Genomic DNA, 24,350 nt, shown 5'->3' on the forward strand with positions numbered 1-24,350 from the left:
GGCAAACAGCCCTTACAGAGGCAGGGGAGAGCAGTGAAAACCACTCCTTCCACACACGCAGGCCCTGCTGCTTGACAACACTCTGAGGCACTTTACACGATTTGTATGAAGTGCCAGATGGGGTTTGGGCGGGGAGAGCGGGCTTAGCCCGCTCTCCCTGCACACAAGCAGTCAGTAGTTGCTGGGCAGCCGAATCAGCCACTCAGACGAGCGGCTGCTCCAGTTGGGCGCTCCTGCTCCTGGCCGCAGCTCTGTCAAGAGCTCCGGGGTTCGGAGGAAGGGGAGCGCTGCCATGTGGTGCCCCAGCCCCCTGAAACCCAGGAAGGCACCACACAAGTGCATGGTGCCTTCCTGGGGTCCCTTCTCTCCCCCCCCACCCCCCACCCCAGTGTGTCAGCCACAGCTGCAAGCAGCCATGGCTGACACACGAGCAAATAAGCAAGGTTAACAGAGTGCTTGCTCCGTTAGCCTCGTTTAGGGTGAGGGGTTGTTAGGCGGGCAAGCTGCCAGAGAACCACCGGGCTCACCTAAGGGAGTCCAGCTCGGTTTTGAGCAATTGTGTGAATAGCTTCTCTGAGTTAAGAGCAGCCTGCAGTTGCTGCTCTGGATGCTAGCCATTAACTCTAGTTGCTGGCTATATATTGAGGTGATTCTCGATTACCGGGGTGGGCTGGGAGGATGCAGGGGGAAGGCTGCTCTTAACAACCTTTCCCCCCAGACAACCAAAGTGTCTGTCATCGGCGCGCCTCCTGCTCTGTGTAGCTCTGTAAGGCACAGAGAAGGGTGGAGGGATCTGAGGCTGGAACTCGTTCTGGCCTCCGGATATCCCACAATGCAACAGGCGACACACAGGTTGGGGATTCGCTCATCAGATAGGTGCTCTGTGTGCCCATCTCTGTGTCTCCTCGGGCTGAACTCATCCCAAGGAGACACATGATACCCGGTAGCCAGAGTAATGGAGCACGCGCACCCTTAGCCTAAGCTAACAGCTGGGTTCCTTAAGAGAGTTAGGTGGGTGGGGACCAGAAGGATCCACGAGGATCCCACCGCTTCTCACGACCAGCCTAACCCTGGCTGGGCTGCCCTAGGCTGGGTTAGGCTAGTCGTGAGAACAGCTTCATTATCACATATGTATGGAAATTTGAAAACAGAAACTTAGTGGGCAGGATCCAGATGATGGTTCATGACTACCTTAGTCTGGATCCTGCTCAGTAACTTAGAAAAAAAACACCTGAGACACTATTCTTACCAAATGTTTCCTTACCAATTGGCTTTGTTTTTGGCTGTATGCTTCTACGCGTGGTAGAAAGTCGTGCTCCATGACGGCTGCGAGGTTCCGTTTGGGTTTTTTGTCGTGATAGAAGGGGCCTCCTTAGCTAGGAAACACATAAGGCACAGAGTTAAACAGTACGATGGTTCTGAAATGCCCTCCATTTACTCAACATCTATTGAGACCTCAGTTGCTCTAGTGGAGAAGTTTATTTTGTGTCCATTAACTGAAGCATCCATTCGATAAAGATTAACTTTGTATCTTCTGAACTATAATTCTGTACTTTGTATTCAGGGTCAGCCTCTACAAGGCAAAAGATTCAAGAGTAGACATTATATACAGAGCCCTTTCTCACAATCAAGGAGAAAGGCTCCATACTGTAGGGGAGGAAACCTTAAATGCTTACCTCCCCCGCAGGTGATCCTTGTCTTCTGGCTGGGCAAGTGGATTGCTCTCCCAGATGGTTGCCGGCTGCTACTGGCAGCCGGGAGGTTTTGAGGCCTGGAGGCCCCCAGAACTCTCACAATGCACTGTGTGAGTGCATGGTGCACTATGGGGAACTTCACGATGCAGGCCGGAAGGCTACTCGTGTAGGTGCTGCACAAAGCCACACCACACCGACACACAGTCAGTTAGCCTGTTTTTGCCTATGCATGAGAATAGCCTTACAATCTGCTTTTTGCTTGTTTTGTAACTGATGTAACAATAAAATTATGTGAAGCATTATAACAATCTGATTATCACAGAATGGGATGCCTTCTGACCATGATATGGAAGATAGACATTGTAAGAGGGTTTCCATTTTGATCTTGCCAGAAAAGTATCTGTTTTCCAGTTTACTCTCTTTCAAAGAACTTGCTCAGACCACTAGATCATATGGCATTTCAGTATACTCTTAAATCTAATTATTTCTGTATTGAAAGTATGTGCTCTGCCACTGAGAGACAGCCCCTCCCCGTAACAAAAGGTAATGAATTATTTCAACGAATAGACTGCAATGCTATTGTGAACTTACCTGTCTCAGACCTCTTTTTCTTCCTAATGGTTGCTGAAGAAGGAGATTGTGGTGTCCTGGTTCACTCTGCACGCTTGCTACCCTGTTAAGTATCAAAAGCATCATTACTGCTATAGAAGAACATACACTAGAAAGTTAGTTTCTACATAACTAAACACTAATGGTACAGTCACTTCAAAGATCATACCATCTTTGAAGGCTAGGGCAGAGTATCGGTTAGATTTGGGGCTGGGACAGGAGGAATAATGGCATTCATGACTAGGCCACATACAGGTAATATTGAACTTTCAGAATTGAGATCTCATTTTTCAGCCATGCAACAATGCATCCCATTCCAAAATGCCCATTTTCCCCTCTTCCATGTCATAAAGAATTTAGGCAAGACAATTAGAAGGATGTTATATTTATTATCTTAACACTGAAGAATTTTTGGAGAGGTTGGGGAAAGGATGGGAACACAACTTGTCCCCTGCAATTAGAATTTATAGCTACTGCATAGTTTTCTATAATTCAGTCCAATTCAGAACAAGGTGAACAATGAACACAGTTGACAAAGGTTCAATTCACATCATGGGCACAAGACTTATGGAAAAAATTACCACATTGAACACATGCTTACTGCCCTAAGTCTCTTCATAGCTAGTGAATAAAATAACAGGTCCTAGAAAAAGCATGCCTGCTGCTGTTTTTAAAAGGTGGATTTAACAGACTCTCAAAGAAAAATAAATTATCTGAAACAAGCACACTTTCTCAGATAAACAGATGCTAATCTCCTACCCACTCATCCACTAACTTCAGATAATTTAAAACCCTCAATCTACTTTCATTATTGGTTGGTAACAAGTTTATTCTATCCAGTTAGAACTATCCGTACAACAGGAAATGTCTGCCAGTCCTCTAGTGAAGATCTGCGACACAAAGATGATCTCAGTGGTAGGTGCTTTTAAACTAGACAATGAGGCTGTTCACACAGGCAGCCCTTCTGGGCTTCATGTGAAGAGGCCGATCCCTGTGCTGCCTCGCTGGGTAGCCCAGGAATTTCCCCAGGCTTTTAACTGGATAGAAGGGCGCAGGCACACCCTTCTACCCAGGTTTCCAGTTGTGTCTCTGCTTGGGCTGCAGTACATTGTGGGATATCTGGAAGCTGGGCAGCATTTGCCCAGGCTCCAGAATGCTGCACAGCTCACGATGGCACCAGTCATGCGGGCACACGAGCCATGTGGCCAGAGGACCACACTGGTTCATCTGGGGGGGAGGCAGGTGTTATTGTGCCTTTCCCGGCTCTTTCAAAAGTCATGTGCATGACCTCAATGATTAACTTGGGCGATAGTTTAATTCAGACTTTTGTGCATCCCAACTACATGGATCATTCCAATTTACAATAAATTCCAATGCTGACATGTATTAAATGAAAAAGGATATATTTTCTCTTCCCTAATTTTGTTGGGTGCTCTTGGATTTCGCTGGTTTATTGCAGTCTATGGAAGCTGAGCTAGGTAACCTACATATATTACAAACCAAACAAAAATGAAATGAAAACATCTTAGAGCACAGCAGAACAATAATGATAGCAAACAATAATGCTAATTAGCTTGTGCCAGAAGGAAAATTAAGTACTTTGTAATTAAATCTCCTTATATTCCTTCCTTTGGCCTCTGTCTGACCCTCCCGAAAGTGGTTAAAGTCAGTTAATGGTTGACATCTGGACTAGCACTACACTAGTAGAACAGTGCTGACATCCAGATTAATGTTGTACTGTTGCACAAGACGCCCCCCCAACCCATTTTTTATTATCACCCTTACATTTGATGCATCCTGAAAATATTCCCTGAAGCCTCCTCAACCCGCAGGGACATATGTTCAGAGGCACAGTGGGCTTCAGAGGGAAGGGAAGGTCATCTAAAATGGTACCTCCCTCCTCATGCAACAGTGCAGCATTCATCTGGATGTCAGCACTGTTGCACCAGAGTAGCACTAGTCCAGATGTCAGCCATAGTTTTCAACACAATATAGGATTTATAATGGCAATCAGATTGATCTTCTTGTGACTCATGTAACTTTGCGAAGCACTATGAACACTCATAGTGCTAATACATCTATAGTTTCCTAGGATGCATAATCTGCTCACTTTAAATTATGTGTATATGTGCTTTATATTTCTTTATATCTCAGGAACCTGTTCGGCACATTTTGTGCTATAAGAACTTGACAGGGATGACCAAAACTTTTGCAGTGCCTGAGACAGGATACCAAATGCTGCCTTGCCCCACAACTCTGATGGGGGCCAGCTCTTTTTCAAAACAGTCCTTTGCAAACCTGGAAAGTGGTGCAGGGAGTGGGAAGAAGAGAAGGTTGCCTGCAGCCTCCTCTTCTCTCCTGGTGCTTCTTGCAAGCTTTCTCTCACAGGTTTGTTGATGTCTGCTCAGTTAATTTTTGGTCCTGCTCAGGGAAGGCCCCATTCTGAATGCAGGTACGCACACACTGCCTTGATACTGCCACCCAGAACAAAACTCATTCTGTGCACAGATGAAAAAAATTAGAGGGAACACTGGTCAGACAGGTCCCCAAGAGCTGCTCCATTGGAAGCAGTGGAGGGCATCTTGCTGCCCTGCTGGTATCCCAGTAATCTGCTGCCTGAGGTGACCGCCTCTCCTTGCCTTATGAAAGGCCACTCTGGAACATGACACACATGGTAAGGGTATAAGGGATGACAGCTCCTTGCCTACTTCACTTGCCTCTGTTCTATCTCCCTTCTATCTATCTTCTGGGATTCCAGCTTAACTAAGAATACGTGGGTGTTAATGACAGATGGTGCCGTTTATTCAGTTCCCCCAGGAAAAGTGGAAAGAACATGATTATTATATATTAAACAGCGCCATTTGGGGTTACTGCAGTAGGACATGTCCCATTTCTCCTTGAACATTCTTTTGTTATTCACTAGGTACCTATGACAGGAAAGGTATTCTCCATCCCCACTTCCTGCTTTGCTTTAAAACAGATGACATTCCCTACTCCCAGTCACACTGCAAACGTTAATCTTGGTTAACATCAAGCTTATTAAGAAAAGTCTCAATCAAGTGTGAAGACCGTATTGCACAACACGACCCGGAACAAAATCTGCCAGATTGACCTTTTATCATGCTTTGCTTTAAGGTGTAACAGTGTAGAAAATGGTAAATACATTTCTGTGGAAGGGAGCCTTGCATTAGAAGTATTGCAAGTAGGTAATTTTAAGCAACACCTCAGTGGTCTTCAAAGAGTTTGAAACCATCTAGTAGTCAGTTTAAAATTACCTGCTATACTTGTGTCCAAAATACAAAATCATACAGACACTGTAGGGAAGAGTGGGTTCCTACACAGTAGCTACACTGTAGCTATCCCCTCCGCCCCCCGCCGCAAACTGTCTGCAAATGTAAATACAATCCTAAGTCTGAATATACCATTGCCTGTTAGCAAATTGCATATGTCCAGTTTCCACTTTAAAAACCTTGTCATATTGTACAAAGGCTCTTAAAAGAGTTAAGGGGACTATTCCCAAAATCAGGCAAAATTTGGCTAGGGGAGCCTAGCCCGATTTTGCCTGATCGTGGGAGCCACCAGGCTTGCAAGCGAGCCCGGTGGCTCCCAGGCGGTTAACTCGCCTAAGTACCCCTCCCCTAAAACCGGGTTTGTGGAGCGAGCGCTCCGCAAACCTGGTTTTTTAAAATTGTGAGTAGCCACGATGCAGCTCCGCACCACGGCTACTCACGAGAAGACCCCCAGAGGGGAGGCGAAAATCTGCCTCCCTGCTCTGGGGGTCTCACCAGCATGCCCTGCGCACTTGCGCAGGGCATGCTGGAGCCTCGCTCCCCCCAGCCCCCACCGGCTCCATCACAGAACCAGCAATCATGTGGGCAGCCGATCCGGCTGGCCAGGGCTCCCGCCCTGCTCGTGTGCAGGAAGAGCAGGCTTAGCCCGCTCTCCCCGCTCACTCTCCAAAACCAGGTCTCACTGATCGTGAGAACTAGCTCAAAGTTTTCCTAGGATTTTTCCTGAAAGTATCTTCCTGCAGTTTAAATCCATTGCTTTTGCCTTACCTGGAGGCTAGCAAGATGGGAGGACAGTTGTTTCTATTTACATAATGGCAGACTTATAACATATTTGAAGATTGTTATCATAGCCTACCTAAAGAGTATTACTGTATGTTCACTTAGTTAAAATAGCCTTCGCATTTCTTATAGTGCAAACTCTTTATAATCATTTCCTTGTTTCCCCTGAATTGCCTATCATTTGTGTAAGAGCCCAGTCCCAAGAGCCACCTGTAAATGGTAAAGTTATACAGTAACTGCCATGGTAAAATGGCAGGTGTCATAATTTGTGCCGAATGCCATGACAGCATGAATTGCCAGTGCTATTTTGGCAAAAAACAACAACACATAGGTGATAAAATGTTACTACACAAAACACAGTTTTGTGCTTTCTAAAATAACTGAACTGGGGGAAATCTGGAGGGGACTGGATCAGGAGTGAGACTCTTCTACGGTACATCCTAAAGGCACCTAAGATATGTTGGTGTAACCCTTTGCCAGAGTTATGGCTCATGAGTAGCAACAGCAACAGGGCTCTGTGCTGCTGCATTTATGCATGTAAACATCTGGCACCAAAACTGATGGCAGTGGTCTGGGTGGAGCCTGTGCAGTACTGGGTCATCATAACAGTGCCACATTTCTTTGCACTTTTTAAATTAATATTTTTAAATGAAATGCAAGTATGCACATTGAATAGGAACCTAATTTTGTGTAGCAGCTTTAAATTACAGTAAACAGCCACTAATTTCTTTTGCTTACAATTTTGGAATATCTTCAGTGTTTCTGCGCATTAAAAGGTTAGCCACAAAAGACAATAACTTTGATCTTTCTATTTGACTTCTGTTTCTTCACTGGTTTTTGATGGCCAACGTCCAGACTAACAAAATGCGTATGCCATGAATGCTGTATGCTCTACAGGGGAAGAACAATTTTAATCAGGCTTCCCTTCCCTCTGAAGCCGACTTCATTAGTCTCGATGTCAGACTAAGAGGTTGTCAATTCCCACTTCACCTGTTGGGGAGGCAGAGTTGGCCTCAGATTTTTGGCCCCTGGTCGGCAGCGTTCAGTTCTGCATGCAGTCTGTTAACAGGCTGCCCTTCTCTACTGCTGTTCCAAGTAGTCTGAAGGAGTCACTAGGCTCCTTCTCCTGGCAGCCCTCCTCCTAGACCGGCCTCTCATCATCAGCCAGTTCCCCCTGACATGTGGGGCAACTCTTGTGAGATTCCACCATCTCACGAGATTTCAGCCCGAGATCTCATGAAAGTTGTCTCTGGCCTCGCAAGACCATGGAGCGCTCACGTGGCATTGTCTTGGCATCTTGAGGGGGCCAAACAGAAACTCTTGCTCCCAGGCTGGAAGAGATGGCCGCATCGGGAGCATCAACACCCCTTCTGGAAGGGTAAGCTCACAGATGTCACCCTTCTCCCATGCCATCACCTGCGGCTCATCAGGGGATCCCTGACAGAGGTCATTCACACAACCTTTGAGAGCGCCAAGGAGGGCGGGGGGAGGCAGGACAGCACCCACCTTCCCCCCAGATAATCTTGTGCGGCCCCAGGCTGTGCGGCTCATGTGCCAACATGATTGGAGCTTTTGGGAGATGCACAGTGTTCTGGAGGCTGGAAATATGTGTCCTGGCCTCCAAATATCCCACAATGCACAGTGCGATGAGCGTGGTGCATTGACGGATCCCGCCATCTGTACCTGTTTGGGTTGCATGCAGCCCAACAATTCACATAACTCTGTACCTGGATAAGAGTTACGCTCACATCCTTCTACCCAGGTAAATGGTTGGATAAAATTCCCAGGCTACTTGGGAGATCCCAGCACTTCACATGAACAGCCCTACCCAGGTAAGGCTACACAAGCTAGGGTAGGGCTGCTCATGTGAACAACCTCTAAGAGTCTTTTATAGACTTTGTGCCAATGATCTCTTTCATTTAACAGTATAACATCTTTATACTGTTGTCATAATGTTTCTGGTTTCATAAATATTAAAGGAAATGTACTTCAATTCATTAGGCATAAACAGGTTGCTCACTTGTAACTGATCTAGTAGGGATCCGTTGACATCCATTAGAATGGGTTCTGTGCCTGTGCTGACGCCTGTCGGTGCGGAGTACCACAGTTCCTCTTGGCACTTGCGCCCCACCCCACATGCCTATTTAAGGCAGGAGGAAGCACCAGCACTTCAGTTCCTTGGAGACTGCCGGAGCAGTTGAACATCTTTGGAACAATAGGTGAGTTCTACATAGAAGACTTGAGCATTACTGCAGAGCGGAGGTTCAGGGAGTCTAATGGATGTCAACAGATCACAACCTGTGATCAACCTGTTTATCTGGGGTGTGATCCATTGAATCCATTAGAATGGGTGTTTAGTTAGCTCCTGAGGGGGAGGGAGCAGTAGTGTCACTGTAACTCCCTTTTAAGAACACCTCTTCCAAAATTTGCCTCCGCTGCAGAATGCAAGTCAATGGCATAGTGCTTTATAAAGGGCTGTTCTGAGGACCAGGTTGCAGCCCTACAAATGTCACAAAATGATATGCTAGGCACATTAAGCTGAGGCACAGTGAGCTCTTGTTGAATGTGCTTTGATGGACTTAGGCAGCTGAACTTTTTGTAACTTATATGTCCATAGGATTAGCTTTACTAGCCAGAGGGATAGCCTCTGCCTCAACAAGGCCTGACCCAGAGATCTTCCTTTTTAGGATATAAATAACTTTTTTATCTTTCTGATCTTTGTTCTTGACAGGTAGAATAGAAGAGCCATTTGGACATCCAGGGAACGCAGGGCCTTTTCAAGAGCCATGCTCGAGGAGCTGAAGAAGGTAGGTAGCATGATGTCTTGGTTTATGTGAAAATCAGTCACAACCTTAGGTAGGAAGGTAATGTCAGGACATAGCAACACCTTATCTGGGTAGAGATGTGCATAAGGCACGTCCATCCTCAGGGCTGTAAGCTCAATCACCCTGCAGGCAGTTGTAACTGCCACCAAGAAGGCAGTCTTCAGAGAAACCAGCTCAGGCTAGCTGTTGCCAGAGGCTCAAAAGGCATGTCTGTCAGAGCCAAAAGGACCAAGGATATACTCCACTGATCCAGTGGCTGTCTTACTCGAGGATACAGACTGGTGAGACCTTCCAGAAAGCTCTGGCATCTGGGGTGGGAATATACTGTCTTTCCTTCCCATCCCGGGTGTCTAGCTGAGATCGCTGCTAAGTGAACCTTTATGGAGACATTAGAAAGCAGGGAGGTCTTTAGCGTGGTTAGGTACAGCAGGACCTGGTGGACAGTAGCATTCAGAGGGCAAAAGCCATTTGAGGGTGCATAGCAAGTGGACCATTTACTAGCATAGTTTCTCCTAGTGGAGGGCTTCCTCTGGTTAAGTAAGATTTTATTTAGAAGCCTATCTTCCATGCCATTAGCTGTAGAGTACGGTGCAGTACTTGACCGTTTTCTCAAGACAGGAGGTCTTGGCGCTGAGGAAGCCTCCTGTATGTGTGGTTGGACAGTTTGAGTGGATGCGGAAACCATGGCTTCTGAGGCCACCATGGAGTGATCAGGATGCATGTGGCTTGACAGGCTAGAAGATTCGCCACCACTCTCCCTACAAGTGGTAGAGGAGGATACGTGTATAATAGGTGCTGAGACCAGTCCATCTGGAACGTGTTCCCCAATGACTGTGGGTCGTGGCCTGCCCTTGAGCAGAACATTTTGCACTTAGTATTGAGAACTGTCATGAACAAGTCTATTTTTGGGAACCCCCAAGCTCTGAATACTGGAAGGAAGTACTTGTTCATTCCCCACTCGTGCTGCTCTGCTCTCGTAAATGAACGACTCAGATCATCCACCAGGACATTCTCTGTCCCCTTTATGTGAATGCCCAAAGGGGTGATGCTGTTTCTGATGCACCACTGCCATATTTGTGCACTCAATGCACACAGAGACCTGGACACTGTCCCCCTTGTCTGTTTAGGTAGGCGATTGCTGTTGTGTTGTCCAATTGTAACTGCACAGTTCTCCTTCTGAGCATTGGTAAAAAGGCCTTCATGGCCTGAAATACTGCTAAGAGTTCCTGGAAATTTATGTGGAAATGTCTTTGCTGGCAACTCCACTGTCCCTGGGCCACGCTGCCATTGCAATGACCCCCCTCCAGCCCATCAGTGAGGTGTCCGTCGTCACCCGTACTGAAGGAGACTGAGGTTTAAACAGCACTCCTCGCAGTAGATATTCTGCACAAGTCCACCAACTCAATGACCAGAAGATTTGCTGTGGAATAACTAACCACTTCTGGGGGCTGTCTACATTCAGACAAAAGATGAATATGAACCATAACTGCAATTTTCTCATTTTCAGGTGTGTATGCCAAACCGTTTTCTTGCAGGAGGCCATAAGGCCCAGGAGGCATTGAATCTGTCTTGCACGCTGCACTGGACTGGACTAAAACTGATGTACAAGATCCACTGTGGCCTGGAATCTTTCTCGTAGGCTCTTCCCACCTAGGTATCCAGAACAGCCCCTATGTAGGAGATTGATGTCATGGGGTTTAGATGAGATTTCTTCCAGTTGACTTCTATCCCGAGGTCCTGGAGAAGATGACGGACACCTCACTGTATCTGTGAAAGTAACCCTCCTCTTTCTTTTGATGCCAGGTGCCAGTCGTCTAGGTAAGGATAAATCACCAGCCCCTTGGTCCAGAGGTGCACCACCACCACTGCCATGTACTTTGTGAAAACAGAGGGGGACAGTGCGGAGGCCAAACAGCAATACCTAATATTGGTAAATCGAGGTCCCCACTATGAATCTTAGATACTTCTGTTAGGGTGGCCTGATTTCTATGTGAAAATAAGCATCCCACATGTCTAACATTGCAAGCCACCATTCCTGATGTCAAAGTGGCAGGATGTTTTGCAATGTCATCACCGATACTTCTTCACATGGATTAACTTGTTCAGATGTCTCAAGTCCATTATTGGCCAAATTCCGCCATCCTGTTTGAGGATTTGAAAGTAGTGGGAGTAGAACCTCTCCCACCTCTGCACCCATCACACAATCGCTTTCCTGCCCAACCGCTCCTGCACCTCCTTTTGTAGGGCAGGAGTCGCTTTTGTAAGATGAAGTCCTCTGAAAGTTGATCATGCCTTGAACTCTATAGCATAGCCTGAAGAGATGATCTTCAACACCCATCAATCCAATGTTATATGGTGCCATGCCTGCATATGGCTTGCCAATCTGATGTTGTTGTTGGCTGAAGGTGTTGTTTGTGCCTGATAGATGTTGCAGGCAATCATACTCAGCACTACGGTGTTGGGGAAAGCTGATGTTAGCACTGAGTCCCTTGATGGCAAATGATATGATGGGCTGTTGCTGATCTCAAAAGGTGCTGCTTCTGGGCCTCTGTTTATTACGCTGGCCCTGGTTGTTCTTGTTCTTTGGTGGATATTGTTTCTTATGATATGGTTGGTAGGAATTCTTAAAATCCCTGTGGTCCTGTTGTCTATAGCTGGAATGTGGACAGTTGTAAGGCTTGGATTTGGCCACATAAGAGGAAGAAGAAGTCGGAGTAAAAGTCTTTGCTGTCAACTTTGATTTTTTTTTAGCTTCTCCATTGTAGCATCCATCTGTTCCAAGAACAAACCTTTCCCATTGACTGGGAGACCCTCTATTTTGTCTTTCATGTCTAATTGCAAAGCTGCTGAATGTAGCCAAGCATGGCGTCTCAAAGTAATAGATGCACTCATGGCTCTAGATTTGGATTCCACCAGGTGTTTTGCGGTACTTAATTGCTGTTGGGTCAACTCTGCAGACTTTTGCAAAGTTTTCTTAAAGCAAGCCTTGAACTCTTCTGGTGCAAGAGAGTCCAAATCCTGTCCTAAGGTGTCTCAAAAGCAAGAATTATACTTAGCTATGCAGGCTGAATAGTTGGCTCTTTTCCCCGATAAGCAAGCCATTGAATATATCTTTCTGCCGATCACATATAACTCCCTTCCCTCTTTATCTGCAGGAGTTGTGTGAAGCCTACCTGACCTAGAAGAAGTAGTGCAGTCTATAACGAGGGAGTTTGGTACAGGATGTTTCGGCAAGTAGGTGTTATCCTGTTCTTGCACTCTATATAGGCCTTCTAGTTTTCTAGAGGTAGGAGTGGAAGTATGTGGAACTTCACAAGCACATTGAGCTGCCTTGGAAATTACTGGTAAGAGAGACAAGGCGACAGGCTGTGTGGACAAGGACTTTGCCATAAAACTGTATACTGGGTCATCAATCGTAGACAACTGTGATTTTAGATCAAGACCCAGTGCAGGAGCCATCTCCTTGAGTTGGTCATGAGAAGCCTTCATTTCCTCAGTGGGGGATACATGCGAAGGCACTGCCACATCAGGCGATGGGTCAGGGTCAGTAGATTCCACCTCTGATTCAAAATCACCATGGTAACTCTTGCCAGAAGGTGCAGGGGAGGAATGTGGCTGTTGCTCCCATGAGGGAGGTGTTGGAGGCCTAGGAATCGCAGGCTCCCAAGGGTCTTGTCTGGATAGCTGCAGATAAAACTTGCTTCTCCTTGGTTTGGGTCCGTTTTGCAACCTGTACATGTTTTGATGGGGGAGGAGATTCTGCCAGGGTCTGCATGGCTGCAGCTGCTGTCACCACCACTTTGTCTGGTGCGAAAGGGGGAGCATCTCCACCCCAGCCAGCGCGCACACTGGGAGAGCTTGAGAGTAGGCTAGAGTCAGAGGATTTTGTGTTTCTGGAACCCTGAAGACCTCCATGATCTAATTTCATCATAGTCATACACTGCCAATCCTAGAGAAAACTGACCAAAGATATTCGATTGTACAGCAGGCAAAGTGTGGTGAGAGAATCCACAGGTGTGCCAGCTAGTTGATGTGGCCAACTGTGCAGCTATTAATGCATAGGGCACTAGTTGATGTTGAAGAGTTTACATTGAAATGGAAGTATCTGGAGGCATAGAACACGTTTCCTGCTCTTCTGAAGGTGAAACCCCCCTAAAAGTCGAAGGGGTAGTAGCATTGGAGTCTAACATAGAAAGCAAGGATTGTGCCATGTTGTGATCCAAAGCACTCACCTCCTCAACCTCAGATGAATCTTCTTCTTCAATCTCGAAAGTAACCGGTGTTCGGTATCGGGTCACTGTATTAGTTAACACCAGTGTTCCCTCTAACAAGGATTCCCAGATGTTGTTGACTACAATTCCCAGAATCCCCAGCTATAATGGCTCTTGCTTGGGAATTCTGGGAATTGTAGTCAACAACAGCTGAGAATCCCAGTTAGAGGGAAAACTGGTTAACACCGGCGTGTTCAGTGACAAGGCCAACTGTCTCGCCTTCAGTGTCGAAGGGGATTTCAACAGCATCGATGCCAGGGACAAGGAAACTGTCCTTGTTATCAGTACCAACCTAGGTGCCGGAGGGGATAGTGGTCTTGGCACCGAAGGTCCCGGTGTCGAGAGGGGTAGAGCAGACAAACCTTGCGTCGATGTCAAAGATGCCACCATCGGTGTGGTCGGTGTTGACGGTCTCGATATCAACACAAACATAACTCCTTGTGCCGAAGTCGGTAATGGAGTAGCCTTTGATGCTGACAGTTTTTTCTTCTTTTTGGCAGCCTCCGATGTGTCCGCCATTTTGTCTCTATGCCACTTGGGCATCTTAGGAGACTTAAATATAGGCAACGAAGGTTTAGACTTTGTCGAAGCCTCAGCCTATGAGCCATCTCTTTTAGAAGCTGAGTGAGTTCCCTCCTTAGATACACCAGGGGAACTTAACACATCGTCAGTTAGTGTGTAGCCCTCAAATGGAGCTCCTGGTTGTATCACATCTGTTTTGAAAAGGACTGGCAAACTTTACATGCGCAGGTGTTGTGGGCTTCCCCCAGGCACAGCAAACACAAGTCATGGCCATCTTGCAAGGGTAGCTTAGCTTTACACTTAGAGCAATGCTTGAACATTCTTTTATCTGCCTTTTTCTCCAAGCATTTAGAGTCATCCATTGTCATTGTCCCCACTCCATTGTTCAAAATCAAAATATCAGTCCGATCTTTCAACCGATCTTTCTTCATCCACAAAATTCACAAAAATGTAGATTTAAACAGTCCAAAGGTCAAAGTAGCTGATAAATCAATCATTTCTTGCTGGCACTTCCTCCCACCTTAAATAGCCATGTGGTCACATGGGGTGGGATGCAAGCGCTGAGAGGAGCAGTGGTACTCCACACCAACAGGCTTCAGTGTAGGTGCAGAATCCATTCTAATGGATTCAATGGATCACACCCCAGATCTCTAAGTTATTGTACATGTCTGTTGTACTGAATCAAAGTTACTTGGAACATAATCTTTGCCTGCTTTGTATAAATTTAATTGGAAAGTGTCTTAAAAAAGATTTATCATCTGGTGTAATAATTGTCTTCACAGCACCAATTTCTATAGAAGAAAGGGTTGCCATAGCGTATTTTCTATTACTCCTTTATTTGCAATAGCCATAGCAATCCTATAGATCATATCTACCTACCGCCTGATATGTGTATCTCTAGGCAGTATACACAATTTAAAACCACAGGTTTAAAACAGAGTAAAAGCAATTAAAACAATTTCACAGAATAAAAAAGTTAAAAACAATTTCATAGGATAAAAACAGTTTAAAATTATTTTCACTTAAAAGCCTGATAAAACAGTTGAGTCATGAAGGTCTTCCTAAAAGCAATTTGAGATGGAGATGCTCTTGTTTTGACAGGAAGCATATTCCAAAGCCCCGGGGCAGCCACAGAGAATGCCCCGAGTCGCAACCAAACGAGCCAGTGGCAACCACAACCGAACCCCCCCCCGATGATCTTTATAGGCAGTTGGGTTGATGACAAAGAAGGCACTCTCTTAAGTACCCTGTACCCAAGCCATTAAGGGCTTTATAGGTAATAACCAGCATTGTATATTTTGCTCGGAAACATATTGGCAGCCAGCACAATTCTTTTAAAATCAATGCTCTGTGGTCCCTTCGGGTTGTCCCAGAGACCAGTCTGGCTGCCAGACTCTGTACCAATTGTAGTTTCTGGACTCTGTATAAAGGCAGCCCCACGTAGAGTGCATCACAGTAGTCGAGCCTCATTACAGTAGTCAAGCCTGGAGGTTACCAGCATATGCATCACAGTTTGAAGGTCATTTACCTCCAGGAATGGGAGTATTGGCATAGCCCTGATAAAACACTGCACAACAATGATGACCTTTTTATTTAGTGCACAGGTTAACATAGTCTATAGCTTTAATTTATGTTGAGAGGTGTACAACTCTATGTATTTCTCCCTCTTTAGAACATGGGTGACCAGCTTGTAGAACAGCCCCCAAACAGGAGATGGCTATGGCACTTCTGGACAGGAGTAGGGGGGTCCATAGGCCTCTCTTTGATAGTCATCCATACCTCTCCTTCATCATGCCTCTGCCTGCTCCCAGCTCAGTAGACTGGATGTAAAACCACATCAAAGTATATTTGGGGGAAGGGGGACTTTCTAGAGCTAGATGGGAGTCATGGCTACTTACTTTAATGGGGCGTTGGGGACAGCAGCGGCTCCCCCCCCCCCGGCCTCCTCCTGAGTAACCTGAGTTGGCTGCGGCCTGGTTCGGGCTTCTGTGCATGCGTGGAGGCTATTTTAGTTACCTTAGCACATGCACAGAGACTATTTATGTCACCACGCATTTGCAGTTCGAGTGGTCTAGGCAGTTCATTTTAGTGACCTCCATGCATGCTCAGAGGCTATTTGCATCACCACACATTTGCGGTTCGAGTGGTCCAGTCTTGAACTGGATTGGCCCCAGTTCAAACTGGTTCAGGGGGCCTCCTTATAAAGGGGAATCCGATGATGATTTTCCTTTACAAGTAAAGGGGCGGGGGGGGGGGTTTCCTAGAACTAGAGTCCCGCTGCTAACTTGGCAAAAAGGCACCTTTTAACATGGTGGTTCTCTTTATTTAGCATGGGAAGAGTAACTGGCCCTATCCACCCCCAGCACAGTACCACCAGTGACTGTTGCTGGTGTCTAATGCTTCTTTTTAGATTGTGAGCCCTTTGGGGACAGGGATCCATCTTATTTATTTATTATTTCTCTGTGTTAACCTCCCTGAGCCATTTTTGGAAGGGCGGTATAGAAATTGAATTAATAATAATAATAATAATAATAATAATAATAGAGGGGAGTCAGGACTACTTATTTTAAAGGGTTGGTGGCATTTGTGTTGGAGTGGCTCACCCCAACTCCCATCCCCTGAGTAACCCAGGCTGGGCTACCCAGTAATATTTTACTTACTGAAAAACATTTTATAAGTAATGTTTTACTTACTTTAATGTAAGTAGCCCTGACTCCCCTCTAGCTCTAGGAAGCCTTCTGCTCCTTTACTTGTAAAGTGGAATCCTCACTGAATTCCCCTTTACAAGTAGACCCCCGAACCAGTTTGTATCAACTGGGGACAGTCTGGTTTGAACTTGGACTGGTACCCCCTTTGGGTGGGACAGGCTGGTTTCAGCCCAGACCACTCGAACCGCGCCAGTTCGAGACAAATCAAGGTTTGACTCGAAACGGTTTGCACATCCCTAACTAGAAGTGTGGGACAAAAATCCAGGGAAGCAGCCTGCACCACTCTGGTAAGGTAGTGACCAGGCACAAACTCCCTTGCTTTTCATCATTAAGTTGTCATTGCCTGGCAAACTCCATTTAAGTTTGTTTTCCAGTTTTGGAAGACTAAAGGAAGACATGTTATTTTTAACAACCTCCTCCCATCCTGCATTTCCCCTCCAGGACCAGGACTAGGACCAGGACCCCATTTTGGGAAATTCTACAGAAGACCAATTATCATTGAAGGGCATCATGATAGTACTAACACAAGTAGTTGTTAGTGTTGGTTAACACAACAAGCTATAAGCTTCCAGTTCAAGTTCATGCTCAGCCATAAACCTCAGGCAAGCCATTCGCTCTTGTAGTCACAGGCCTCCATCTGCAATGTAGAGAGAGTTATATCGCTACAGGAAGACTTATGACACAGTTCCTGAAAACGGGGTCTTAAGTCAGAATGCCTTAACTCAGAACCTATTTTCCCATAGGAAACAAAGCTATAAATGGGGGCTTGGTTCCTGAACCAAGGCTAGATACCCTATTTTTTTTCTGCTGCTGTCAAAGCTGGTGGTGTGTCAAGTCACAGGTGTGTTGGCGTGTAGTACAGAAGTTGATAGTGGAGAATCAGAAGGTGCTCCACATTGCCATCCACTCCCTTCACAGTACCTTCTTGGTTCTGTCACTTTTCTGTGGAAGTAAAGGAGGCAATTGGGTAGCTCATATCCAGCTCTGCTTTCTACTGGACAGTCGGTGGGTGGGCAGTAAGTGGCGTGTGGAGTGGGAAAGAGCCCAGCAGTGAAATGAAGCAGCAGTGGTGGTGACAGGTCAGCCAGTCCCTCCACAGATGCAGTTGCTGCTGCAACTGCCATCAGGACTCCGAGTCTTGATGACAACGTGAGTCTGAGCCACCACTGTTGCCTCCACCAGCCATCTAGCAGAGCCTCTCCTCCCGTGGAAGGAGTTGTAAGTTGAAACACAGTTGTAAAGTTGAAACTGTTGAGATATGCAACAGCTGCAACCTAGCTTGTTGCATGTAATCTACTATGTTTACAACATAGTTTGCATGTAATCTTCTATGAAGCCAAAGTCGGCACTATAGTTTCCTCTGTATAGGTTGGGCTAGCTACTAGTGTCTATTCTCCTTCTTGTTCCTGTTTGTTCCTGTTCCTTTGTGTATGAGTCAGCAAGTTCTGTACTGATCTCTGAGTGCCTTTGTCTCACAAGTAAAGTTATTTCAAAATCCTTTCACTGGTGTTTGCTCTGTACACCATACAGATAGGACACACTCTGCAACAGAAACAAGGTGGCAATTTACAAGCACTATACAGGAGGACCTCAATATTCCTGGGGGTTCTGTTCCACAGTACAACCATGGATACGGAAACTGCGGATATCGAGGCATTGCGGCAATGGGGAATTGGGCGTTAGGTTCCTGGTTAGGGGGAAACATCCAAAAAACATTGATTTTCGTGGGGGAAATGCAGGGGGAAGCTGACTACCATACTTAGCTGCTCCCCTGAGTCATGCTGTGCCCTGGAATGCCCCCAAATCAGCCAAAAAGTGCCTGAAAACCACCATTTCTTTCTTTCTTTTAAATGGAGCCATTTTGAGGCTTCAAAACACAAAATGGTGACCAGAAATAACCACAGTAATTTCCGGCCACCCCTGACCCACGGATATGCAAGGTCAATGCGTTTTACCCCCTTTTCCCTTGCATATGCCAAGGCTGGGTGTCTTTTACCGAACTGTGGATATGTAAATCTGTGGATAACGAATCTGTGGATATTGGGGTCCTCCTGTAAATGCCGCTTGTCTTATGTTGGAGCATCTTAAGTTGAGGATGGCCTATAGTTGCAAGGCTACTGAAATAAGTGGGGGTTTTCCCACTTAAATGTGCTTATTAAGCACAATTATACTTAGTTGCTTGTAAGATGTCTAAACCACCATAGTTGTAGCTGTATACAAATAAATGCTACTAGCCAACCCTGCACAGAGCATCTGTGCGCTCTTTGGGGCTGGCGGTTACCTCTCCCCCCTCCCACCTTCTGCCCCAGTCTCTGCTTCTGGGGCCCAGCCGCCTCTCCTCCCCACCACCACTTCTGCCCCCACACTTTCTTTCCCCCCTCCTGGGCCTTGCCTCCATGGCCGGGCCAGGCCCACCGCCACCTCTGGCCTCCACGGCTGGGCCTGCCGCTGCAGTGACCAATCCTCTTGCGTGCGCCTCAGCCAATCAGGCGTGTCTGCCACCCAGCCAATCAGCTGGGCGCTGGGACGCACATTCCAAGGCACACCCAGGAGAATCATATATATAGATGGATGTAGTTCATTGTGCAGAAAGGTTTGTTCTGATTTATTCTGATATTCTGAAATACAGGCAAGCTGCTTCTTTGACAACTGCCAAGAAGATAATTTTATTAATCTCTTGTTTGTTCAGACAGTTTCATGTTACAAGTCCCTGTTTTATATTAATAATCCCCAAAGTTCCTTTTGCATCCCACCCTTTCACACCTCCACCAATCAGTGATTGATCCAAGGCAAAGAACGTGAACATAAAGAACTTCATGACTCATGAGTATGATTAACATGGCACATCCAATGACAGACATAATTTCCTGTTCTTAAAAATCTAAATATCTATGACAAAACAAAACAAAGAAGTCATTCACAAGAATTCCTCTCAACATTTCCTCATCTGGAGATAAGAGTAGTAAGGGAAGCTTTCGCCTTAGCATAGCTGGCATAACAGCTGTATTTCCTGACATAAGCAAGGACTTTGGGGATAATATGGGGATTCCCATACAGAGGATCAGTTGAGAGGTATCAACAAAACAGAACAGTAAGAATGATTAACATGACTGAGCTGAGTGTTAAAGGTGCAGTCCTCCCTTTCAAATATATTAACTTCCTTTAAAAGCATAGCAATGTTACTGTTGTGGACAAGCCTTCCTATTTTCAAAATCAATAGTGTCAGATGCGAAAGTTTAGCACCAATCAGATATTTGACAGCATACACATTTAAATAACTATTATTTTAATGAAAAAGGAGAAGCTTAAAGACGAACACCACATTTTGATTTTAAAAATAGGCATTACAATAAGGCCACTTTTATTCGGAAAGGGGCTGGGGTTATTCTCACAAGCAGAGGCAGTGCTAATAACTTTCAAAATTTACCTCTTTGTCATTAATATATAACAAAGCTAATAATTATAAAAAGTAATCATCTCTCAACTATGATATATTATGAATTAATAGAACAAGTATTTTTTTAAGCCTCCAATCCGATACCTAAAATGTGGATTTAATAACGCACAATAAATGTTTCTTATACCTCTACAGCAAAAGCTATGAAGGGAGAGAAGGGGGAAATCCCACAACAGATAGACAATCTAGAAGTTTCATTTGGAAAGTTTTGTTCCTCACAGAAAAAGCTTTTAGCCAATAAAGGTCGCTCGCACTCAGAGCTCACAACTGAAGTAGGGTTGCTACACCTTTGACTTGCAGGCCTGATCATCAATGAAGAACAAGAAACAGGAATGGAGGGAGAGATAATCAAGGATGAGGCAGAGAAAGACGGTGAATAGAGGGAGCAGATTGTTCCCCAGCACAGACACTGACACAGAGGTTGGGTTAACACTGTACCTAGAGAGGCTGCCCTCAGCGGCCAGGCCTTGGGAGTCATCGAGGACATTAGGTTCACTGCAGGAGGGGCAAGGAGGTGAAGCATTTAGGGAAGAAAATATAGATAAAAAAGCATGCAATCGTCTTTTCTTCTTCTTCAAGGAATAGAAGTTTCAGATGGATAGTAAAGGAAAAGGAAGACAGTTGATTGTTTGGTCTTGAAACTGGCTCACCAAAGAGTAAGAACCACAGCCTTGAAAAAAGACTTCCTATTCAGTATAAAGTACCTCGAATAGAAAGAATTTATGATGCATGGAGATTTCCAAGTTGCTATAATATATCATAGTTACTTTGCACTCTAATTTAAAAATGGTATAAGGGCACAGTGATCTTCAAATTCTCTGTCCCTCCCCCCCTTTCTTTTCTTTCTATTTACTTTCTGTTGCTTTGAAGACATCTATTTCCCCTTAATCCTGTCTCTGCAATTAACTTCTCACTGAAGAACATGGTTCACAACAATGGACAGCTGCTCTTAGATTGGCATGACCAAACAACAGTTTTTCTAAAATGGTTTGAACCTGGGGGCCCTGCTTCTAAACTTACTCTGTCTTCTCAGCCCACTTACTACAACACCAGCTACTTTTTCCACAAGTAAGAACTCTAAGAATTTCACATGCTTTCTCATGGGTGTAGCTTGCTCCCACAGGCAAGGACCTGTGAAATCAGGTACTAACCTAACACAGGAATTAGGAGGGGGGAAGACTCATGCACACATGCACGCATGCACACCCACCCACACCACTCTTTAGGGAAACATCATTAGCAGCAGTGTCAGCTCTTCCTTCTTCTACGCTCAGGGTGGGGATGATGGGGCAGTCACCTATACAAATCCAGTGTGGAACAGTGAGGATCCTCTACCATGGGGCTTCCAACCCATCCACTTCTCCAAAAAAGCTTCACCTGCTGTAGGATCCTTCCCTGGAACTTTATCCTACCCCCACTCCTTTTCAAGCCTCTCATCCCAGAGATGTCCCTGCACAGGTGAGAGTGCTGCCCACAGTTCCAAATCTTGGTTGCTACAGGTAGTGCTCCATTTTGACCACTCCTGTGTGTGAAGTGAAAGGAAGGAAGTGGATGGGTGGACTACTGGCAGGTCAGCAGTAACTGTATTACATGCATTGATTTTGGATATCCAGGTGCTAGGCCAAGCGATATGCAGACCTGCTAATTCTTAAGTTTCTTGTACACAAAGCAAAAACTTCCCCAAAGATTACTAATCCTAAATTGCCAGGATTCTAATAGGTGGCCTTTGAGATACTAAAGTAATTGTAAACTCACCAGAGATTTTATAAACCAAAATGACCACTCCTTGTGGTCAAAATGCCATCTTTAAGATTCCCTTTTCATTCCTTATTACAATGACACCAAACCAAAACAGTCTCAAAAAATAAACAAGCATGCTATAACTCTCACATGATTAAAATTATCCCTCATCACTTTATTGACCAAAACTTTCATTGATTGAACTGATCAAAGCGTGAAGCTCTTCAAAATATATTTTAAAAGCAATCCCAGGCTAATCTTTGTGGTCTTACATTGTGGTAAAGTATAATTTAATTAGGTTAGTTTACAATTAAAACTTCAGAAAGTTTTTTTAAAAAATAGCATTCATATCAAACATGATTTAGGCAAATTCTTAGAAAATGCATTTTTTAGTAGGGATGTGCACGGAACCTGGCAGGGGAGGGTACACTTACCCCTCCCTCCACTTCCCCCCCACCGGCACTCCACTGCAAACCGGTCCGGCAGGGCGGCAGCGTACCCGCCTGCTGCCCCATCTGCTCCTCGGACCGGAAGAAAGCAGAAATACCCGGCACGCATGTGCATGTCGGGCTTGCTCCGTACGCATCCCTGTTTTATAGCCCTGGTGATCACTGCTCCTTTATGGTTATAAGCTTCAGTCATCAAGGATTGTTTCTGAGGACCAAACAAGACAAGGGGTGGGAGCTCTATGATCAGAATCTCCTAAAGTTTTAAAAACAATCTAATAGCAGCTATAGCAGGGCTCACAGTTGGACAGGACACAGCACTGGGAGAAAGAAAGTTGTAATCCTTCTCTTGTGCTGTTTTCCCAGTTAAAACCACTCTCACAAAGCTACTAACTGTCCCATATCGAGAAACTCTGATAGTACCTATATATCCCCTGCCACACACAGTGCAAATATCAGTTCCTGAAGGGTGTTTTTAATAGGAAAAATGGCATGGGAAAAGGCTTAATACCCCTTCCCCTAGTACTGTGATCCTGATCTGATTTGGAGACCCTGGCAAAGAAATGATAGTAATCATTTCTTTAAAAACCAAAGGAGATCTTGATCACAGATCTCTTACAACACATCTAGTTGCATGCTAAGTATTATGTGTATGTGATGATTATAGGGAAAACAGTTATTGCTATCAAGGGGCCCTAAGAGTTAACTCAAGCCAGCATGTTTTTCATACAATTATTCCTATTACCATGTAACAGCAGGGTTGTATGAAGGCTCCAAGTCACCTTGTCTTTGCCGGCTCCAAGTCACCTTGTCTTTTCCTTTTCACTGTACATAGACATTTGAGAGAAGTCTGCACAATCACTGTGTAAACTTATCTCTGGGTGAATACACTGCCAATGTTTTATCTGAATCTATCTTGAGGAAACAGGATTTGGTATTGAGGGGAGGAATATTGGGGATAAATGCCAAATTTCCAATGCTTGCTAAGCAATTATAGAATTCAAACTTTAAGGGTTGAGAAAGATAAAGAAAGAAAGTTATATGTTGCATTATTGTTAGATTTTGAATCCCACCCATCCCCTCCCCCTCCCCCCTCTCACATACACACACACACACACACACACACACACACACACGTATCATGAGCACAGTCAGGTTTTCCAGTTGTCAGCTGTGGGACAGTTTGGGCTGATACGTTCTCGCCATCCAAAGCTATCCTTAGGTCTCAGAAATAAATCTCACCTCACAACGTAAAGCATCCATGTATTCCTGTGTGCCACACACTAGTACCTGAAAATTTCTACAAATGCAACACAACAACAATAATGCTTGCAATTAGGCCAAAAAAAGAGCAGTTGATTATGAGAAGTAGCTTGGCCATTCTCAGATCCTTGTCCAAGAAAGTTGCTTGTTCACATTTGTTTCAATGTATGCATTTGTAAATATCTTCTGTCATGGATGTGAACTGGCAGTATGCATTAGAATGTGCTACGGAAGTGATTGCAACAAAAATAAGTATCTTTCCTCATTAATAACGAGTATCAAGATGGCAAAAAAGAAAAAAAAGAAAACAAGCAAGTTTCTAACATATAGGAGCATAAACATACTGCTGCAAACACACACACACACACACACACACACACACCCCAGTGTAACTAGTCATGTGAAGCCAAGAGTGTGCCTCCTAACCCCATATTTCATTTGACCTTGTGTCAACCCATCTTTACCCAAATATCTATGTTTTATAAACTATATTATACCTTTGGAATTTTGGCTCTTGTGAAAAATATCAGGAAATGTGAAATCATCCATTTTGTTACCTTTGACTGGGTAACATGCCCACCTCAGCCTGAGGTGCAGACATGCTGGAGAGATGGCTGGAGAATCGTCGCCTCCCAATGGCACCCATAAGGTATGCTTCTTGTTCACTTACCACACTGGGCATGCTCACTGAGTCATCTAGAAGGAATCCAGAACAACGGGTAAATTGATCCCACACGTCTATTTA

General features: G+C 45.1%; 1 protein-coding gene across 11 annotated transcripts in view; it reads right to left on the bottom strand.

The window, feature by feature from the left end:
• The window catches only part of LOC128339464 (protein unc-80 homolog), a 254,333-nt gene that overhangs the window by 6,826 nt on the left and 223,157 nt on the right, over positions 1-24,350 (bottom strand). For 9 of the 11 annotated variants that reach the window (XM_053283442.1, XM_053283439.1, XM_053283438.1 and 6 more), the window contains 4 exons: positions 24,163-24,301; positions 20,595-20,651; positions 2,286-2,367; positions 1,265-1,376 (listed from right to left, as the gene is read on the bottom strand). In XM_053283442.1, the coding sequence (XP_053139417.1) occupies positions 1,265-1,376; positions 2,286-2,367; positions 20,595-20,651; positions 24,163-24,301 (390 nt within the window). The remainder of the gene's footprint in view (positions 1-1,264; positions 1,377-2,285; positions 2,368-20,594; positions 20,652-24,162; positions 24,302-24,350) is intronic. The other 2 variants (XM_053283443.1, XM_053283435.1) reach the window with 1 other exon arrangement.

The sequence above is a fragment of the Hemicordylus capensis genome, chromosome 1, assembly GCF_027244095.1.
Source record: "Hemicordylus capensis ecotype Gifberg chromosome 1, rHemCap1.1.pri, whole genome shotgun sequence".
Lineage (NCBI taxonomy): Eukaryota > Metazoa > Chordata > Lepidosauria > Squamata > Cordylidae > Hemicordylus > Hemicordylus capensis.